Below are 16,880 nucleotides of genomic sequence, written 5' to 3' on the forward strand. Positions count from 1 at the left end.
ATTTAAAAGCAAATGTATGTTAGCTGCTAAGATTTTAAAGTGGAAAGATGACATAAAAATTGAGATTTCCAGTCCCTCTGGAACTATGCAGGTCCAGGAACGTTCACTCAATTCTTCTGCAGTGACATCAGTGGCTGGTGGGAGCCAGGCTGCCTCTGTCTGTCTTCTGTAGCCAGGCTGCTCTGCCCTTTACGAACTTGGCCCCTGCAGGTGTTTGCATTTGTGACTCTTTGGATAGGTAACTGAGAAATCCAGAAAAATACGTTTGCTTTTAGTGACTAAGAGCACCTGAGAGCAGTTCCTTGGATTAAAATTTATTTTTAGGTCAGATAGTCTATCACTTCAAGGATGGGCTGATCACCAGCAGAGCCCCCCTTCCTCACCTGGTCCTTGGTAGGCCTGTGGATGCCCAAAGGCAGTGTCCCAGTTATTGGAAGTGTTTCTTTGGGCTGCAGCTCCCTCTGGCTTGGCTCCCCAGCCATCTGTGCTGTCCCAGTTTCCAGATTTGGAAGCACTCCAGGCTGACCAGGGGTCGTTTCCACTGCTGACCTATTGTTAAGGTGTGAAAAAGGAGAAAGAATATTTGTGACTTCTAGAAAGCATTACTCAATTCTGGAGGAATCACGTAACAGTTGGATATTATAGGGTGTAAAAAATTGATAGAAAGTTAAAAAATTTCAATTTAAATAAAATTTGTTTAAACATGTAGCAAAGCACCAAAAGCACATGTCAACATTTTGCCATATTTGCTTAGGAAGTTTACAGCTGGTACCAATGCAACTGTCACACGGGCTGCCTCACTCCCTCCTCTCTCCTTCCTTCCCCAAGGAATCACTTCCTGAACCTGTATTCATTCATTCCTGCCTGTGTTTTTATACTTCCATTCCAGATGTACACATTCATAAATAACTGTTTTACATTTTTAGAACTGAGTTAAACATTATTCTGTATCTATCTCTTGCAATTGGTCTTTTTTTCTATTTAACACTGTTGAGATTATACATGATGATAATGGGGATGTTTTATTAAACTGCTTTAGAGCAACCAATTATATTTTTAACTAGGTTATTTTTATTTGAAAAAGCAATACATTCCCACTAAAAAAACAGAATAAAAGCATATGCAACCTAAAAAGATGCCCACCATCTTAAGATGCCAGTCATTCTTTCAAAGGCCACTATGAATGACAAATTCCATGTATATACTTACTCAAACTTCCCATGCACAGAAATCCTTTTTGTTTTTGTGAGTCCAAATTATACTTTCTGCCCTGCCTTCCCCCTCACCCCACTTATTAGCCTGAAACATTCTCCAAGGCATATCAGCACCTATGATGACATCATTGTCCTACATGGCTCCACAGAGTTCTGTTGTATTTATTTCCCATAATTTAACTGGCATATGTTAATGCTCACTTATCTTGTTTTCAGTATTTTGCTACTGTAAAAGTGTTGTAATGCACAATCCTGTACATTTTCCCCCACATTTTGAACATATCTATGTGAAATTCCTTATAAGAACTGCTGAGCTAATGACAGTGTGCATTTAGAGTTGATAAACTTTGTCAAACTGCCTTCCGAAGAGATTGTACAGTTACATTCCTACTGACATGCCAAGTGGTTTTGTCTTGCATAAAAGGGGGCTAATCATACACCAAAATTATTTTTAAAATATTTCTCTCATTATTCCTTTGAGTAATTTTAGTTTAATTATTAATATCTTAAATAACACTTTGGAGCAGGCAACACATGGCCCCCACTTTCAAGGAGTATTGCACGGAGACCTTGGAATCTACCTCTTACATCCACCCCATCCACTCCTGAGGCAGCCACGTTTTCTGGGTTGTCGCCTTGATTTTTAAATTTTAAATCTTCAATCTGTCTGGAATTTACTTCAGTATGAGAAATAATAAAGGAACCTGCCTTAATTTTTTCTTGCAGTCAGTCTGTTGTCCTAATACCATTTAGTGAATCATCTTTCCCTCACTGATATGAAATGTCACCTTTACCATATACTCGACTTGGGCCTATTTCTAGACTCTATTGTATCTTAGTAATCTATGTGTACTAGTACTAAGCTACTCTGGAGCCTACTAGATAGAATACATTAGTACTTTGGCATAACATCTTAATTTTTTATTAAGTTATCATTGATATACACTCTTATGAAGGATTCACATGAAAAACATTGCGGTTACTACACTCACCCATAGTATCAAGTACCCCCCATATCCCACTGCAGTCACTGTCCATCATGTAGTAAGATGTCAGAGTCACTACTTGTCTTCTCTGTGCTACACTGTCTTCCCCGTGACCCCCCCCACACCATGTGTACCAATCATAATTCCCCTCAATCCCCCTCTCCCTCCCCACCTGCCCTCCCACACCCCTCCTCCCTTTGGTAACTGCTAGTCCCTTCTTGGAGTCTGTGAGTCTCTGCTGTTTTGTTCCTTCAGTTTTGCTTTGTTGTGGTGTAACATCTTTTATGTTTATTTTTACACATGAACTTTAACAGCAGCTTAATATTTTGAGACTATATATAAAGTTCAGACAATCTGAACTTTAGTATTAGAATGTGAAGTTCAAAAAATGTGTTGATTTTCACTTGAATCATCTTAAGTTTACAGATAAATTTAGGGATAAAAACAAATAGTGCCTTTTAAAAACATTTCCATCTTGAATCTGTTTACCCAAGAATAGCGAATTTTCCCCTTGACTTGAATCTTCCTTCTCAGACACAAACAAAAATTTGTGTTAGTAAAAAAAAAAAAAAAAGGCGGTGGGGGGCTGGAAAGAGAAAAAATGAGACAGAGAGCTTTAAAGATAATTGCCCAAATGAATACACCTCTCTAAAAGTTTAGGATGCTATAGTGGTTAGTCTGTTTTACTTTTCACTAATGAACAGATGGGGTGGACAACTACCTGCCACGTACCAGATGCACCAAAAACAGATGTTTTACGTGTTTAAATATGATTTCATTCTAGTATCTCTGATGCCTTCCAGGAAAAAAATGATGTTACTAATGATTTTATTAACAGCAGAAAGACATTTCATCTATAGTACTGTTAACCTCTCAAATGTACAGCTTATAAGGGGATGTTCTCAAGCCACTCAAGTGGGCACTGGAAACGAAGGTGGTCATGCTGGGGGCCCAATCACATTTCATTTAAGAGAATCCCTTCCTTCCACAGTTTTCTTTAAAGAAGAGAGTTTTACTCAGCAATATATACTTTGAGCCCCCTAAACTCTAAACTATGAAGTTTTGCTTTTAGAATAAAAACTTCAAGAAGTACAGAAACTTAGTATGGTAAGATGACACAAGTGCAGCCATTCATTTGTTTAGTGTTGCCATGAACTGCTGACTGAGCAGGCCCTGCAGAGGCCTGGGCCCGCCTCTGAGCTCCCGGAAGATGTGGGGACACCAGGCCCAGGGCGGCACCATCTGGGAGCAGGTTCCTGGGCTGGAATTCAGGCTCCATCTCTTTCTAGCTGGGTAACCTCAGTCGAGAATTCTAATGCAGGCAGCCTGACTCAAATTCAGAAAGACGGACAGAAGCTATAAGGCCAACTGAAAAGGAACAGAGGGTTATGAACTAGAACACCTGCAAGTGTGCAAGTTCAGCACTGACTGGCCAGTAAGACTGGGAGTGTTAGCAAACAGTCAGAGAAATATTTTCATCAATACTGAGGAAAAAATAGGATGTGAACTATTCACAGCAAGTGTCCTAAAAATATTAAAACTTACTAGGATAGAAACATGTAACAGATAGCTCTTTGCAAAACTACCAGGTTTATAATTTGCTTGTATTAATTGCTATATTATTTGGTTACATATATAATCTTAGCCCTCTACCTAGGTCATGAAATCCTTGTAGGCAAATCTAAACATTGACTGCTTCCTGTTTGTCCCCCCCAACCCCCCAAACACTCTGTTTCAACCTGATCCGTGCTAAAAAATCTTTCAAACCCTGACCCACTGGAAATCTCTCCAGCTTCTATCATTGATTGGTCTTTTACTCTCTCAGATAACCTTTTACTGACCTCCAGGGCTCCCCACTAACATCAGTAACTCCTAACAAGCTCACATGGTCTGCCATGTTCTGTCTCTCTAAACCCACCCTTCCCATACTTTCAACCCCAGTGACCCTCCTGTCTCTTAACTACTGGCCTTTGGTCACACAATAATCCATTCTGCTCCTTCCCTAAGGTTTTGAGCTCTGAGGCGCCTCTTTTCTACTTTCTTCTAGCTTTCTCTCCTTCCTCCTTTCTACTTCCCCTTCATTCTCCCTCTATGGAACCGACCACCTCCTGCGTCTGTGAGCCACATGTAATTCAGAGCCCATCTACTAGACCTCACCGCCCGTGGAGCAGACCCAACTCCTCGGCCAGCTAATCAAGATCTGACCTCCTCCCCTCACATCCCCCATTCTCATTCCTCACCCACAGTCTCTATGCTTTAGTCTGCAGTTTCCCAAATTTTCCTTCACCCTGCCTTCGCCCATGCTATCCTCTCCATCTGCACTCAGCATTCTTCCTCACTTCCCAAACCTTGTCAAAGGAAAGGACAAAGTACTCTACATTTAAAAGTCAGTCCTACCCAACTAAGGGCTCTGACCTCAGGGTCTGTTTGCTGGCATTCAGTCATATCCTTCTCCCAAAGTTAGTCTTCTGTTAAGGTTATCCACATATCAGCTGGTCATCCCTACTAGTAAGTCATGGGCATAAGGCCTGTCTTATTCCAAAAAACTATCCCCCAAAGGAGTCTCAAAATGCCTTATATGAAGTTAGCAAGGACTCAACTGGATTTTTTGTTTGTTTTTATTTGAAGTGGTTAAATATGATGTTCTTGATCATTTGTAGGAAGCACACATTACTCTCAGACATTAAACCTTAATTTGATCTAATTATCGTTCTTTCACAAAGAGGGGAATCAGATTTCCTTATGTATACTGAATTGAGTCTTTTCTAGGAAAATAACCTGCTGGGGCCAATCCCAGAATCAGTGATTTCCAGCACATGACATTAACAGACTCTTAAAATAACAATACCTTCCAAGTTATAAAAGCCATTATCAGCACACTATAGAAAGGTTAGAAGATACAGACAAGCACAGATGGATAGAGGGACTGAGAGATGTGTGATAAAGAACAATAAAATGTTAGTGGCAAAATCTAGAAGGCAGGCATATGATTATTCACTATGAAATTCATTTGACTTTTCTAAACTTGAAGCTTTAATAAAATATTGGAAAAGCTAACAAAAAAATCTGTGTATATAATCATTTTGCCTTTTGAACTCCATTAGGATGCAGGCAAGAGATCCACTGTGTCCATCAGGATCACCAGTGACTTCCTGTGGCCGATGAACATGGGACCTGGCATGTGACACATGCTTAGTAGATTATTTGTTAAATTAAACACCCCCAAAGCATGTTTATTTGGATGTGTATTATACATGCATATTAATCTTCCCTGTACTAGAATTGTCTGATTATGCCTGACTCTCCTTCTAACCTCCACTCCAACTAAATTAAATGTTCCTTAAGGCCAGGAGCAATGTATTCAACACATTTGCTGATTTAGAACTCTAAATTTAAAAGCTATCCTATCCTCATAAGACAAATAGAGAAATATATTTACATTGGCTTTATATCATGAGACATTTAAATGTATCCACTGAAAGTATTTATAGCATAAGGTTAAGTTTCTTAAGAAAAGTAGACTGCCTTTAACTGACTACAGAGAAAAGACTACGTATGGATGGAGTCAGAATGGCCATGATGGGGTGGAGAGCAATGGGTATTCCTGAGAACCACAGGAAAGCTATGTTATCTTACAAACATACGCTCTGGGTAAAAGGGGGCAAAGATAAGAACACTGGTGTATGGGGAGAATTTTGAATCCCTTTAACGAAACGAGAAATTTGACATAAGGCAATTTCATGTGGGTGCAGCAGTTAAGGACTTAGGCTCCAAGTGTGTCTGTCTAGGTTTGATTCCCAGCTTTACCACTTACTAGCTGTATAAACTTGGGCAATTTTCTACATCTTAGGTTCCACATTTATAAAATGGGTATAATAAAATTAACTTCCTCATAGGGGTTTTGTAAGGATTAAATGGCATAATGCATTCAAAGTGCTGAACACAATACTGAGCACACAGTAGAGGATATCTTACTATATGGGGGTTCATCTAGAATATAAAGAAAAGAATGAAGACTGGCATTTCTGAGTTAAAACCCACCTGAGTAGTACACCTATTAGTTTATGCTTTGGAGGAAAATATCAGACAGTTATATTTCCAAATGGTTTCAATGCCAGATCTCATTAACAGAGAAACTTTTAAAAAGGATAACAGGCACTTAAGACATCTTCTAGCCAAAGATCTGTTTCTTTCAGACATAAAAAAAAAAGGAGGAAGACAAATGTTTCACCATAAAGTCCAACAGCAATTCTTAATTCTCGGAGCTCTGGGCACAAACATTTTCTGTGTGCTAAATGCTCAAACGTGCTTTCTTCAAAGCCTGACCCACTGTGGCTGGCTGGGCTCAGTGATCCGGCTGAACGATCCTTCAGCCTCTGACCTCCTAGTTTCAAACCCAAGGGCCCCTCTTGCCCCTCCCTGTGGGCCTCTGGCCACACAGTGACCCGCTGTGCTCCTCTGCTGGCGCCTCGAGCTCTGAGTGCTCTTCTGTACTTCCTTCCAGTTTTCCCTCCTCTTCCTTTCTACTGAGAAAGTCATCATTCTCTTCCTTTTCCTCCTTTTACGGTACCAAACTAATCCTAACTCTGTCAACTACGTGACTAAAAACCCTTCATTAGACCTCACTGCCCATGGAAAAAATCCATCCATCAAGTCACAGCTAAAAGGTCTCCAAGGTATAAATCCCAATTGCCCTTCCAACTTCTATACATTCAACATTCTGTTACCACATCCCAAGAAGAGCTTTACCTGAAACAGTCACCTCACTTGGGAGAAAAGGATTACTTCTAGGGATTTTATATGTTTATTTTCTCTTGCATTCAAGTTTGAATTTTACCTTATTTATGGAAGAAGAAGGAGAAGGAGAAGATGAAGAAGGTGGTGACTGGCTGAGACTTTCAACACAACCAATCTGAGCCAAAATATCCACCTTAAAATAAAAAAGGTGCTCAGTGAATGGAAGGGGAAAAAAGAGAGCATACCAAAGCTTTCAACTAAAAATAGAAAATTCTTGGCAGGGCTAAGTTCACAGAAAATTATAGCATGCCACTCACTCAGAAATATTACATGCAAAAAGCAAAGCCCCACTTGTGTAGTAGGGGGCTATCCTCAACCACCATGTTACAATACAGTGTCACTGAAACACTAAAAGAATTATAAGCAGCACATAAGGAACAGAACAAATATCATGCAAGTCATGCAGCCAATGAAAGAAACTTCAGAGGAAAAACACAGCCAAGCTTTTAAAAATGTTAAGATGATGAAGCAAGTGCTTTCAAAGCCACTAGACATAGGAGCTGAGCTAAGCCACCCCCCTGACGCAAAGGAACCATGGAGCAGCAATGAATCTCAAGCTCAGCTGAGACCACCTGGCTAGGCCATGAACTCAGGAGCAAAGGTCTTTTGGGGTGCGCTCCTGAGGCTGACCAGCCTCAGACGCAGCACGGCTGTGAGAACATAACTGATACACTCCATGAAAGCTGATCAACAGCCAAGCTGGCATCACTCTGAAGAGGACAACTTTGGGGCCCAATTTCCGGGCTTCAAATCCCAGTCCCACAACTGTCTGGTAGGGAAGTCATTACTACTAATGTTTACATAGTATTACGAGAATGCCCTTTCCAGGTATAAACTCTAGTGAAGTGGTGGTATTATTTCCATTTTATAGCTATAGATAAACTTGGCTTTGAAAATCAATTAATACACAAAGTAGACAATCAAGATGGAGTAACTGGGATCCAGTTTATGCTGCCACTCAAAACTTAAAAAAATAAAAGACAAAATTTATGAAACTGTTTTCAAATCATTAGATACCAGGTAATAAAGGACCAGATCCTTACCTGGAGAGACTTTCCAGGCCACGGATCTGGGATGGGGAACCCACACAAAGACCACTAGTCTCTGTGAACTGGGGGACAGAGCTAGGAGTCTGGGTCACAGTACCGGGAGGAGAGGCCTCTCTGTGCAGCCGCACAAGGGGACCCAAGCCTGAGGCTGAGTGCAGAGCAGCGTATGCCTGTGAGGAAATACCAGTGAAAGGGGTAGGCAGCAATCCCCCTCACAGGGGGGTTCTCACCAGTCAGAAAGGAAAACCTCAGGATTCAGAGGGCACCAAGTACAGTACTAAATGGGGATTTGCCTCAAAAGACAGGCAAAAATGTCCCCAGACTAAGCACTCTGGTCCTTTAAAGAGCTTAAAAATAAAACCTGAAAGGATTAAACTGTCTCTAAGTAACTTAATTGCATGCCCAAATAAGACTCAAAAATATTTATGGGAATACAAAAATATCTAGCATATAACAAAGTAAAAACACAATGTCTGGCATCCAATAGAAAAAAAAGTCATTAGTCATGAAAAAAGGCAGGAAAATATGACCCCTAATGAGAAAAATTAATCAAAGCTGACCCAGTAATGACATAGATGATTGAATTGGCAATATTTAAGAGCAAGAAAGCTTTCAAATATTGATGAGATAGAGGAAACAGTTTGAATGGGCTTCCAAGGGGTGACGACTTAAATCATAAAGAAAAAAAAACATTCTGGTGGACTGAAACACATTGAATCGTTGTAAATCAATGAGTCCATAATAAAACTAAAAAAAGAAAGACAGGAAAACTCATTTGTCATTATTTGAGACAGCTATTTAAACAACTTACTTGAAAACTGGCAATAAAAGAGAAAGGACATATTTACTGAATTACAACAGAAACTGTTTCTCAGGGTAGTTAATTAGCTCCAGCTGATGAAGAAAAGTTCTACTTTACAGAAGAGAGCTCAGTCAATGTGGAAGGAATAACGTTATTGATTCAGGCAAGATGATCAATTGGTGGCAAACCACTAGGTGAATGGTTAACAGCACTAAATTAATACCAGGCAGATTACTTCCTGGCCATAAAGAGAAACCGTAAGTAGGCAATGGATGCAGAAGACTGTTATCAACCTGACCCAGGGTATTTCTGATCAATAACAGGGGTTGGACAGATACTGTCTTCTGATGTGATGAAGCACAAATATTCAATATCATCTATGATATATTCTTGCCCAAAATGTTCATTTGAATCATTCAAGCCTTTAGGTACAACTTTAGGTACAATTTACAATAAATACAGAGGACAGAGGAACAACTTAATACCAAAAGGAACAACCAGACATACCCAGAAGATAGGAATTCTACAGGACAACTGGCTAAGTCACAATAAAAACAGTAGGGACTGTGCTGGAAAAAAGGAGATTTAGAGGGACAGATGTAATGGTTGGTCCAAGATGGGCCCTAGGTCACAACCAGGTTGTAAAGGACATTTTTGGGTCAGCTGGGAAAATTTAAATTGGTCTGGGTATTTGCAAGCTAAAAATTTACTGAATAGGAAAGGATCATCAACTGTGAAAAGGTTACAAAACAGTATGTACTACTGTGTATATCTCATATGGGTATATGCGTGTAAACCCATGTTCAAACAGAGAAAGGAAGATACGTACCAAGGTGTAAATAGTGGATGGAGGGAAATCTGATGCTTTTCTATTTGCTAGTCTGAATTTTCTAATATTCTACAGTACATATATACTGTTTCTGTAACATTAAAAAGTTATTTTAAAAACCTCTTTTTAAAGAAAATAAAAACAGTACTCTGCAATTGCTGACCAAAAAAAAAGGATAGGGTCTGATTATGTCATATTTTGCCATTTTGTTGCTATTTTGCTCCTTATGTGACATCATAGGGGGACCTGGACCAGTAAGAATCAAACTCCTAAGCCTGAGCAAGGGCTTGTTTGGGTAACAAAAGTGAGATCTGACTAAATTCACCAGTTTCCCAGCAAGCAGAGAAGACATGGTCCAAGAACAACTTTCACTGCACACTCCAGGAGAGGAACAACGCTGGGAGAGGCTGGAGAGATGGGCAGCTGACACCAGGATTTCGCTCTGTAACCACCTGATCTAGGTCAGACCTCAAGGGTGATCTAAGTCTGAGAATTAATGAAAAAGATAACTTATAATCCATTAAGATTGCCACACCGGCAAACGAGAATACAAAGGATATATGAAGGCTCAAAAGAAACTGATGAGTGGTCGCAGCTCTGGCTGCCCGCCTGGCCCCTTACAGAGGACGCCCAGAGTTCAGCACAGGTCAATGTGGATCATTCAGTCTGATGAGGCTACCAGGTAAGAGGAGTCCCTAATCATGGGCCCACTACCTTTTATGTTATTATTTTGTGGGGAGGCCCAAGCATTTGAGGGCTCACCTTATGGCCACACAAGGACATTCTTGCTGTGTGCATCAGGCACATGTCTACGTGCCTATTTGTATGTTATTCGGCCTATCAGATCACTATACCCTAATAAATGGTCTCCTGCTTGGAAGGTAAGAAGGAAGGAATTTTTTAATAGAAACTTCCAGGTCAAGACTTTGTCTAGGGCTATGGAACAAAAATGGAAAGTTACTTCTTTTATCAAGGCTGAGATTATGGAGACAATGGTTTTTTTTTTCTTCACTCATTTGCATGACTAAGGTACCAAACTCTTTACTGACATTTCTCATTTATCAAACATTTAATAGAACTGCGTGCCAATTGTGTTACAAAGTGGGAGCTGGAAGCAAATCATGTTGACTCCTATACCCAAAAACATTTCAATCAGTTTCTACAGAGACTTAACTCTCTTTCTCAAAATGACCACTTATGTAAAAAGTGTAACCATTTCAGCTGAAAATACAGACAAATTTATAAAATTCCCCATTTTGTTCTTTATATATCTTTTGCTCGAAGGACGTCATCTAATTCTACAGAAGAACCTCTACTGACTTCAGAAAACCACTAACAGAAGTACAACACTTGCACATTGTTTTAAAATGAGGCTAGATATTGGAACTGATTAAATCCACTGTGGCCAGTAATGTCAATACTTACTGACTGGAAATTACCCCCAGAAAGTTTAAATAGCTTAACAAATCCTTTAATTCACATTCTAAACCCACAGATGTCAATTCCAGGTATTTATTTTTTAAATAAAAAATACTTAAAGAATAAAATTTGCCTTAAAAAATCGATAATACTTGTATTAGCTTAGAGGGAGTACTTATTTTGTCAGCACAGTCTTAAAATAGGTAGCTTTATGTACCAAACAGGATGATGTTACAAGTAGCCAGATAATTTGCTTCCAGATCGATCTAATAAAGCTCTATGCAAAATGAGCTTCTCCGGACATTCTTCTGATGATGGGTTGTGTGCATAACAATGCTGACTGGCCTTTCATCATAGCAGTTTTAAGGTAAAAACAAAAAAACAAAAAAACAAAACAAAACCTTCTGCTTTTGTCATTTATTTCCTGTTAGACAAAAACAAACAATAAGCCACCTGGAACAGTAAATTTCACCATATGTATTTCTGAAAGATTCCTTGGATGTGCAAAACTGTCTTATATAAGGCAAGGATCTGTGATCAACAAAGCACAAAAGGTTAGTTTTGCCAGCCCAATGCAGCTTTCTGAAGAAAAATATCAACAAATCCACTAAACAGAGGTATACAAACTTCCAAAGCCTGTAACCAAGTAAAAAGGATTCCTGTGGGGGTGGGAAGATAGAGAGCACCTTTTCAGTGAGGGTTTTATAAAGAGAAAATCTCAATAAGCAGTTAACAATCTATGGCAATAATGACCTTATCAGAGATATTAATAAGCAAACTTAATACCGTTGTGATGGCTTCCTGTGCTGATTTATTTTTAAATGGACTATAAAATGGCCTTAAAGTAGTCTAAAAATGGATATTTTTTGAAAAATGAAAAGCAAAATGCAATTGCAACATAAAATTACTATTGCTTCTTATCCCTTAACCAATAAAAATTCCTTCATAACAAGTATCATTACACAGAAAATCTCTGAATAAAAAGATGTTATACTCCTAAATAACTTAACTTTGAGCATTTGTTTAATATCTAAACAGCTAAAGGATAATTAACAATCTCATAGGATTTTTCCGTAAGAGGCTTTAACTATATCTGATTGGCTAGCCCAGCAGACGGTGGGATGATGGCCTCTGTGGGAGCTCCTAGTGCTACAGCCAATGCTGAGAACACAAACCTCCTTCAGACAGGGGTCCAGGTTGAAATCTGTAAATCTCACATTTCCCTTTGTAAAATACCTTCTGATGTATTTAAGGTGAACAAAAAATTATTCCAACCACAATAGCACTCTATTTTGGTACAAAGTCTCCCATAGGTTATGGGAACAGAAGACAGAAGACAAAATCTCTGCTTGTCACCAAGCTTCCAAGTTTACAAATAAGCAATACACTGTGTAAAGACTCACAAATGGTACTCAGAGAACCGAGAGGAAGGAAAGGGGACAAGGACAAACCAAAAAAGGCTTCTTAAAGGACATGACATTGAGCTGAATCTGAGGGGTGGGCAGACTTCTGAAAGATGAAGGAGTCATTCTGTCATACCTAGAAGAGCAGCCAAAGATACATGGAAAAGGTGGGAGAGCACAGGGCCTGTCTGGAGGAGAGCCAGTTTGGCTGGAGCCCACTGCTAAGTAAGGATAGGACCACGCTGAGAAGTCACAGAAACACAGTGGATGCTGGAAAAGTATCTAGTTGTGCCTCCAATTCAGGTGAATTTCTTACACAGCCTCCAGCCATGCACTGCTCAGGGTCTCTCAGTCATTCTGCCTGATGGATGGATAGCAGTAACCTCCTCCATAGCACTTTGTCTTCACATGTAGTATTGGTTACTTGCTTCAGGAGGCAGTGGGGAAGCCCCTACAGTTCCTTCAACAAAGAACTGAAATACTTAAATGTTTTATTTTAGAGGCAGCTATGCAGAAGATAACTAATGAACAATTATTGACCCTCTACTAAGTACCAAGTACTTTCCTAAACGCTTAACAATTTTTCCATTCACTCTTTCAACAATTCCATGAGGTTTTACAGATGAGCAAAATGAGACACAAAGAGCTAAGCAGCTTACCTTGAGTCACACAGAAAGTATGAGATCTGGGGTTAAAACCCAAGCAAGGTCTGAGGTTTTCCTGCCCTTACACATCTAAAGGATGCAGAACATTCCCATCAGTAACTGTGGTTCACAATGGCATTCAGGTAGGGTTTTAAAATGGAATGAAAAGAGGGCACCAAAATAAGTGACAAGTCAGAGAAAAAGAAATGGGAAAGTCAGGAAGGGAAGCAAGCTAGTTCTGTGGAGAAAGGAGTGATCCCGATCATACTGTTTGAGATGCAGAGGAGATGGGCAGAGCTGCTCAATGAGAAACAGAAAACTGAAGAGAAAATTCAAGACTGGAGAGACATTTACGAGGCAATCATCTGTATGGTTAGAGGGTAGAAAAGGGTGAAAGCTTGGAACACAAATGGCTAAGTGGATTGAGAATATCCCTTGCAAAGGAAAGAGGTGAGAAAAGAAGGAAAATATTGATTAAATGTCCTCCAGGTGTCTGACACCATGTTACACAAGTGGTCTGGCCCTCCAGCAACTCAGGAAGCAGCTGCTATAGCCAAACCACTGCTTCCTGTACCGGAGCCTGATGAGCAGACTCCCTAACTCCGAAGCTGCTATGCTTCCCGCTACACCAACCTGCCTGGGGCCTGGGGCCCGGGGCAAATGGACAACTGTGAAACAGAAAAACAGACATTCAAGCGGAACTGGGATACAGTGTGATAAAAAGCAACAAGAATTTTAATAAAATGAAAAGCAGTTTATCCTAAGTATATATACCTTCCCAGTGTTTAAAGACAGAAAAATCTCTTAAACCTTCAGATAAAATATCTAAGCTTGTAAAACTATTAATGTTTAATACCCACTGTTCTTCTATAAAAAGTACAAACTTCCCATTAATTTCTCTATAGTAAATATGACAAAGAGGTAGTCATCTAAGGGTTTGTTTTTGAAGATCTATACTGAGAACCTTTTTTAAAATCAAGACAATGATATAATTCAACCACAAATAACTGGGTAAAAACAAGACCAGGACACCTATTAGCATGTCTTTTAATGACTTCTGAGACGCATTTCCATCAGCTGGTCAATTCATCCTGTGGCACAGCCACTAATATGAAATGCTCTTGACCCTATAAAATACCACATGAATACCTAATATTAGCCACTAAAACCTATTCTTTCCTAAAGGTATTGTAATAGCCATCCCCTTCCAACATACAATAAAATAACTGTATGAGAATTTGATTAATTTCTTGGTTACCCTCCAATAAATTTTCTATGCAATCTGCATCTGTGGTGTATGTATATTTAAACACAGGAAGGATACCACCACCCATATTGATATGCCTTTAGGTAGAGCTCACACATCCACATCTGTACATCTGCCCTCATTCCTCTATAAGCAGCACTGCTTCCCACTGTGTGGCGGTCCCGCTGTCTGCCTGGCCAGTCCCTCCTGACACACATGGATGCCCTAGTCTCCTGCTGCTAGGTCCCTTGCCCAGACAGCTGCTGTGGCAGCAGGTATGCAAGACAAACTCAGAATTGCTGGATCAGAGTGCATATGGATTTTAAATACCAGTATATATTATCAAGCTGCCCTCCAAGAAGCTTTACTCATTTACTCCTTTGCCGGCTTCGCATCAGTCTATTTGCACATGCCTTTCCTCACACTAGGTATTAAGACATTTTAATTCTCTGCTAACTTGATAGCAGAATCTAAAAATGAGTATTTTCCTATGTTTATTTGCTATGTATACTTCTTTTCCAATGAAAAATTTGTTCATCATCTTTGTTCATTTTTTTCTCCTGAGTTGTTCATCTTTTTCCTATAGATTTGCGAGAGTTCTTTGTATTTTAACAGAATTAGCCCGTGCCTGTGGCATGGTAGAAACATATTTCCTAGTTTAGTACTACTTTCTGACATAAATGTATCAAATATTTCCTTAACACTGCTAGACGTTGTGACATGCCTTCCACATATTCAAGGTTATGGAAAAAACCGTAGTCTATGTTCTTTCCAGGTACTTAAAAAAAGTAAACAGCTTTATCATTTCCCAAATTAAACTAACTGTTCCAACATATTTAAAGAATAATGCATTATAGTCTTTTGACATTTACAATTCTAGTCTATACCAGAGCCAAGTGACTGGACTGGTTTATAGATAAAGGGTCTGGAATCATATACTAATAAAGGAAGAAAAGGCCACAATGTGTTGCTGTGATGAATTTATCGATGTCATCTGCCTCTGCACTAGTCTCTTCATTTCCCTCCGTGATTACTCAGTAAGGAGCTACAACCAGACCCCAAGCAACCTGAAATCAGGAGTTTAAAGAAAAGAACACTAACTGCTATTTTACACATTCAGTTATAAATTTACAAACTGATTACTGAAATGTAGTACATACTAAAAAATACAAAGTCAAGGAAGGCTCAGATAAATTTAAAAAAAAATAGGCTCATAGTAAGTTATTCAGGGAGAACTACAGATGGACATAATCTTTTAGAGAGTTCTTTTTTTAAAAGATGGGATTCGAAAGAGAGATACAACAGTCAGGAAGTAGGATAACCAATAGCTGAATGCGGGGCTTTAATCTGCCCGTGCTGGCAGAGAGCCTAATTCAGAAGACCTGGTCCCGAGAAGAGTGAACAGAGCCCGGGTGGGAAGCTGGCCGTGTGCTGAGCTGGACAAGGGGGTGAGACCTGTATGGCCTGATAGGCAACGGAGAGGCCTGGCTCCTCAGACACCCCTGCCCTTCAGTTAAATTACCCTCTGGGAGAGAACACAATACCAGAGAAACTTGAAAATCCCAAAAGGTATACTCCTGAAACAAAAACATTTTCTTTTTGACACTCAGAAAATGAAAGAATGGGCAAACATGAGAGCAAAATTTTAGCAGCTACCAATTACCAATGGTTGTCTGGTTTCCTTATTCACAACACCTTTCATGGTATTTATAATACATACCACAGTTTTGGCCTGCTTAAATTGTTCTCATATTCCACATACTTGAGAGCACAGACAGCTGTTAAAAATATTTTTACTTGATTTAAATTAAATTCAAATGCTCAAATCAATTCATTATGGTATGCTTTCTGTATTTGTTACTTCTAGTTTTAGTTCACCGTTTGCTTTCAAAGGATCTGATGAGATTTAATATTAGATTGGATTAGTAAAATCCAACTTTAAAAAGTTGTGTTTTTGGTTATATTTTCTCCTAAGTAACCTGGAGGAAATATATTTAGGTTTATGCTAATCAGTTTATCTTACTACATTTAAATACTGAGGATCTACTTCATAACAGAACAAGACTTGAGCCTGATTTTAAATTTGTGTTCATCTGCTGAAGTGCTTCAGCCTATCCTGACATAATGGTTGAAGTAGGTTCTTGAGTTAAAATAAGATGAGTATTTCCATCTTTTGTTTTTCTCCATTTATTCCATCATCATCTCATTATAGTTCTGTTTTATTAAAATGTTGTCTTCTATTTAAAGAAAACTTATTTCATTCATGTTTCTGTAGAACTTAGTGAATCAGCTGCGTTGACTTTGCCCCCAGGGGACATCTGGCAACACCTGGAGATCATTTTGGTTGTTACAACTAAGTGGGGGGCACTAGTGGCATCTAGAGACAGAGGCCAGGGATGCAGATGACCATCACAGTGGGGAGGTATCAGGCCCCAAATGTTTACAAGTATGCATGCTGAGAATCCCTGTGTAAAACTTCAAGCATAGTTTA

The 16,880-nt window shown here is 39.3% G+C and overlaps 1 protein-coding gene across 1 annotated transcript in view; it reads right to left on the bottom strand.

The window, feature by feature from the left end:
• Positions 1–16,880, bottom strand: part of SNX9 (sorting nexin 9) — a 95,630-nt gene that overhangs the window by 45,017 nt on the left and 33,733 nt on the right. The window contains exon 5 of the mRNA XM_036886726.2: positions 384–549. Within this exon, the coding sequence (XP_036742621.2) occupies positions 384–549 (166 nt within the window). The remainder of the gene's footprint in view (positions 1–383; positions 550–16,880) is intronic.

Source organism: Manis pentadactyla, chromosome 12 (genome assembly GCF_030020395.1).
Source record: "Manis pentadactyla isolate mManPen7 chromosome 12, mManPen7.hap1, whole genome shotgun sequence".
Taxonomy (NCBI): Eukaryota; Metazoa; Chordata; class Mammalia; order Pholidota; family Manidae; genus Manis; species Manis pentadactyla.